This window comes from Phaseolus vulgaris, chromosome 9 (genome assembly GCF_000499845.2).
Source record: "Phaseolus vulgaris cultivar G19833 chromosome 9, P. vulgaris v2.0, whole genome shotgun sequence".
NCBI classification, from domain to species: domain Eukaryota; kingdom Viridiplantae; phylum Streptophyta; class Magnoliopsida; order Fabales; family Fabaceae; genus Phaseolus; species Phaseolus vulgaris.
In genome coordinates, this window is record NC_023751.2 from 35,484,482 (window position 1) to 35,490,222 (window position 5,741).

The 5,741-nt window shown below is 31.5% G+C and overlaps 1 protein-coding gene across 2 annotated transcripts; it reads left to right on the forward strand.

Annotated features, from left to right (window-relative positions):
• The first annotated feature begins 221 nt into the window (after window positions 1-221).
• Window positions 222-5,028, forward strand: LOC137821506 (oxysterol-binding protein-related protein 4B-like). Of its 2 annotated transcripts, XM_068626128.1 has the most exons (7): window positions 222-378; window positions 1,406-1,567; window positions 2,601-2,846; window positions 3,188-3,284; window positions 4,005-4,299; window positions 4,491-4,590; window positions 4,717-5,028. In XM_068626128.1, exons 1-7 carry the CDS (start codon window positions 376-378, stop codon window positions 4,963-4,965), a joined length of 1,152 nt encoding a protein of 383 aa, XP_068482229.1. In that variant the 5' UTR covers window positions 222-375; the 3' UTR covers window positions 4,966-5,028. The 2 variants fall into 2 exon arrangements, with proteins under 2 accessions (XP_068482229.1, XP_068482228.1); XM_068626127.1 differs by lacking the exon at window positions 222-378 and having other exon boundaries at window positions 1,397-1,567.
• The last annotated feature ends 713 nt before the right edge of the window (window positions 5,029-5,741 follow it).

The window sequence follows — 5,741 nt, forward strand, 5'->3', positions numbered from 1 at the left end:
AGCATCAATTTACTCTTAATTATGTAATTAAAAGTTCATTATAATTATTAAAAATAAATAAAGTTTTACAGTAAAGACAAATTCCAGAAAAGGAAAAAAAAGGTAAAGACAAATAATATATTGATGATCATCTGTGAATAGATATTGCAAACATTTTATATATAAAAATAGAAAAAAGACAACCTTTGCACACATATATACACCCCACCATTGCATATTGCATGTTCCATTGGCTCTCTCTATAAACACCACTTTTCTTAATTTCAGCACCAAAACCAAAGCACTGCACACTCTCCTTTAACACCCCATTTCTCATTTCTTTTCAAATCTAACCTCACTTCTCATATCTCAGGCTCTTTCTTCTTCAACATAAACATGGTATGTTCTCTAATCTCTTCATTTAGTTCTGTTTTCTCATAAGCATGAGTTTCTCTCTATTATATATGTGCTTTTGTATGGACACGTTCCTTTGTTTCATGTGTTTTCTTTTCTGCATGAGTTTTTTTTTCTGCATAATTTTTTTCAAAAGTGTGAAGGATCCAGGGGTGAAAATCTCTCTGATGTCTCTGCTTTTCGGATTCTGAGGGTGGTTTTAGTGTTTGGAGGGTCAAATGAGTGGTGTTCTGAGGCATGCAATTTCATAGCTAATCACACATTCCGAGTTTCTGGTCTTGGAAACTAGTTAATCTATCTTTACCATTACAAAATTAATATAACAGTTCGTTTTGTGCACAGAATATTTTACAATAATATAATGATTCTCTCTTCAAACATGCATGTGAATGCCAAAAAGGAAAACAAAATTTGGTGTTGTTTAATTTAGTTCTCCTTAGTTCACGGGCACAGTGCCTTGGAACCTGTCAATTTCGAGTTGGCAACCCTTTGGTTGAGAGTGTTTTGATTGGCTCAAGAATACAATTTTTTTTGTGCAAGTATAAATCAAACATCATTATCATTATGCAAGTTACCAAATTAAATTGTAAACCCTCAAACAACAAGTTCAATATGTTTTTAATGTCTCTGATGTGTTGTAATGTCTTGGATACTCAACTGATTGGGGATAAAAAGCTTGTGTTAGGATTATTTCTATAAGGATTGGAACACTGCTCATGAAGTGTCTTATGATAAAAGAAAAGTTCGATATGTTTGCATAACAATGTTTAGACCTTACCATAAGACACAATCGAAATTTTAGAATGTTTGGTCGGGTCAAACTTTGTGGACCTAGATTTGGACTGTATTTGCAATTTGCAGGCCAAGGCTGCATTGTAGTCATCGTTGCTTTTACTTTGCATAAACTAAGAATATTCAGGAATGATAACGTACAATTCATAAACACATGTTTATGGCAATGTTGTTGTAACCCTTTTGGCGTTTTGGAACATAAGAATGTGAAATGGTGCAGGTTCAGATGAAAGAGGAAAAAGAGAGGAAAATTGTGCTGACAAAGCCATTAACAATAGAAAGTGAATCTGATTCAGACACGTATAAAGCCCCTAATCTTATGCAAAGAATACTCAGTTTATTCAAGAATGTACGCCCTGGTTCTGACCTCACACGCTTTCAGGTATCTCTCACTTTCTTTCACGTCTTTTTCTTCTTCTTCTTCAAATTCTCTTCTTCTTGTTCCATTGCCACTTTGATCTCACACTTGCACTGTCTTATCACTTTCCAACTTCAAAAAATTACTAACTATTCAAAATAGTTCTGGTAATCTACCTTTTATATAATTTTTTTATTATGTTTTTCCATTGATGAAACTTAGAAAATCTTTGGAGGTGCTTCACTTAAATTTGTTTTTAATAGAAAGTTTAACTCAATTCACAAATCGACCTACCCTTATGCTTGCTTTTACCAAAGATTAGACATCTTGAAAAATGAGAATAAAAAGGAAAGATTTTGACTATTTCTTCTGATACCCTCCTAGTTTAACTTTAACTGGATCTCGTAAAATCATCTTCTAAAGTGATATTTGCATCATAATTTGATAATTATCTCTAATGTATGGAACAAATTGGATATTTGATAAATTGGGATATTAAAGTTGATTGGTTCAATATGTACATTTATGGCTAACAAAGAGCCTGAGCCACCCTCTGGGAGCAAATAATGTCCCTAGTTGGCAACTACACAATGATGATCACGACGTATATTAAAATAAATGTAAAGTCTGGTTTCTTTGTGATTTTTCTTCAAATAAACACAATTGCTCTCTCTTGTTATTATCAGCATGTAAATCAGAGATTGTTCTGCGGTGTTAAATTCAAGTTTTAGAAATGCAGGTAGAAAAAAAACTCAGATAAATAGTACATTATTTTGACTTACATTCAGTTGTTGTACTTCAATTTTCACCAATTCTAACTTAATTTTGTTTATCTTTTATGTCTCAAATTTTTAAAAATAATTTATCCTTACTAGTTGTATTTTGACATACTTGAATTCATTTCATAAGAGCAACCATTGGAAGGTGGTATATAATGTGTAATGTTGAGATGTTTGTTGAAATGCAAATATTGTATACATTTGATTAGTTTATTAACTGGTGTCATTTGAGTGACCATATTACAGAGAATGATGAAAATGTTTTGCCATGATTGCAGCTTCCACCACTATTCAACTTACCAAAGTCACAACTTCAGTGCTATGGTGAATCAGTGTATTGCACAGGTTCAGACTTGCTAAGCATGTGCAACAATGGAGAGAGTCCAATTGAGAGGTTCATATCTGTTGTAGCATGGAGCATATCTACCACTCGCCCTGTGACTTTTGGGGTTGCCCCTTATAATCCAATTCTTGGAGAGACACACCACGTTTCAAAGGGAAATCTTAATGTGTTATTGGAGCAGGTACATGCTTCTCATTTCCACATTTGCATATTTCTTCCTAATATTATGGATAAATGCTTATTTTCGTGTGGTCACAATGCTAAAACATGGCCTCATTCTGAACTCTTATGAAGTAATGTTATTCATAAACAAATTCTGCATCCGTTTTTCTTTCTCTGTTGATCATCACATCAACCATCAATTGTATACTTCTTTGTTTGTTATAGAAAAAATTGCACAAATTCTATTTCTCCTGACCTCTCTATTGGTTCAAACTTGAAACATGATTTTTGGCTTGGTTACTTTGTTCTTGATATCCATTTCAAAGATAATTAAATTCTTGGTTTACTTCTTGTGTGCAGATTTCACATCACCCTCCAGTAGCTGCTCTCCATGCAACAGATGAGAAGGAAAACATTGAAATGATATGGTGCCAGCGACCTGATCCAAAGTTTAATGGTATTTCACTATATTGACCCTTTTCTAGACTATTATCCATTTCAAAAGTAAACTTTCAGATGTTTGCTCAAAAAGTTTCGAACTTTGTGTGATTGGTGCAGCAAAAAATTGTGTTTCTGATTAATTGACTAAATAAAACTATGATCAGATGTCAACAAAGAATCAATTCTGAGGACATATTTTTCATATTATCAATCAGATGTCAACAGGGGAAATCTAAGAACCAGTGGTTCTAGACACACTTCTTATCAATCCTTTATATCAAGTACTGCATTTGATAGTTTCTAGTACCAAGGAAACTTCCATTTTGACAAAATTATTAGGAACTCAGTCTCAGTGTTTATCTAACCCTTTAAAGATCTTTCTGATTTTCAAATCAGAAATGTGCATCACAATTTGAATTCTTGGATTTTTTTAAATTCTTCCCAAATGATAGTTAAAGTAAGGTCCAAATTGAATAAACTTTTCAACAAGTACTCATAGAAAATGAAGAAAAAAAAATCAAACTTTCTCAAAAATTAAAATTTCAACATTGTAGAAAAGTCTCTTCGTTTGAGTTCTCATCAATAAGTTGAGGAACATGATTTGATTTTAATTTCTGGGTGAAAAGATTAATCAGACAGACCTAAGCAAGTCAGTTTCAACTTTCATGTTCTAAATGTAGCCTCTTACTGCAAAGACTTACATATTTTTATCTGTGTCTGCAAATTAAACACACAGGCACATCAATTGAAGCTAAAGTGCATGGTATTCGGCAGCTGAAGCTACTAAATCATGGTGAAACATATGAAATGAATTGCCCTCACCTTTTACTTAGAATTTTCCCAGTTACTTCGGCTGATTGGTCTGGCACAGTTACTATCCGGTGCAAAGAGACAGGCCTAGTAGCTGAGTTATCCTACAGATCAAGTAATTCCTTTCTAGGAATTGGAGGGAACCATAGAGTGATCAAAGGAAAGATCCTTGATTCTTCATCATTAAAAGTTTTGTATGAAGTTGATGGTCATTGGGATAGGTATTATCTTCCTTCTAAACACATCTTAGAACTTTCACTTGTTTTTCAAATCATATGTAGTATAAGTATATAAAGAGCATAGCAGTAGATAACACAATTGATTAACTTCTACACTAGTTACATGCCTGTGTTATTTTCAAGAATAGTATTTTCAAACCATAGTGCATGTTCTTATCCCTTTTGTTATGCAGGATTGTAAAGTTGAAGGATAGAAATAATAGGGAAGAAAGAGTAATATACGATGCAAAGGAAGTTATGTCAGTTCTAACTCCTATACTCAAGGATTCAGAGGTAATTGAAATTCTACTTTATATACTCAAAGTGTATACACATCAAACAATCAAACTTTATGTTCAAAAAGTGATTGTGTTGTGTCATGTTTTGCTGAGTTTGACATGAGATTTTGTTGTTCATCAGAGTGTGTGGCCAACAGAATCAACTCATGTTTGGGGAGAACTGAGTGAAGCCATATTGAGCAAGGAGTGGGAGAGAGCAAGAGAAGCAAAGCTAGAAGTTGAGGAAAGACAAAGGAAGATTGTGAAAGAAAGAGAATCAAAAGGAGAAACATGGATTTCTAAGCATTTTGTAGTATCTAACAACAAAGAAGGGTGGGAATGTTCACCTATTCATAAGATTGTACCAGCTGCCCCCATCATAGCACAATAATTGTTCATGTTCACTACTCAAAAGCAATGAAATACATTTTAGAAGAGAATCTTCATTGAAGAATTTAGTTGTTCAAATTCTTATAAAACTTATATATATATATATATATATATGAGAAAAAAAAGTTATCTAATAATGGAGAATTTGATAAAAAAAAGAAAAAGATCTTTAGGAATCCAAGATTGAAAATGTTGGTTATAAATGTTTGGTTTATGTCTTAAAAAGTAACATTATTAGAAAACCAGGAAATGTTTTTAAATAAGTTTTTTCAGAGATAAGAATCTAATTCTTTTCAATTTTTTAAAAAAATAATAGATAAAAGTAATATGATATTCTTATTATTAGATCATTTAACATGATAAATAATTAATTATTTTTTGTAAAAAATCACATTACTTTTAAATTCTCAAGAAACTTATATAAATGTTTCAAGAACTATTTATGACAAATAAAAAAAAATTAATCGTTCACTTTAAAAACAAACTCTTTTTGTAAAGTGCAAAGTTTTATTATGGTTTTTAATCATAAATCACCATTTGTGATAAAGTTGTTGAATTTTCTTGAGGATAGTTGAAAAATCACACCAATGGTTATTTTGTTTTTTGTTAATAGTTTATAATTGTTTTACTTTCCATACATATAATCTTTATCTTTTTATTTTTTTTACGTATATCATTTAATTCCTTTTAGAAATTAAACAAATATTTTTTGTTTTCAACAATTACTTGTATACTTTTCTTTTAACTGGTAGAAAATTTTAATATAGAAATTTATAC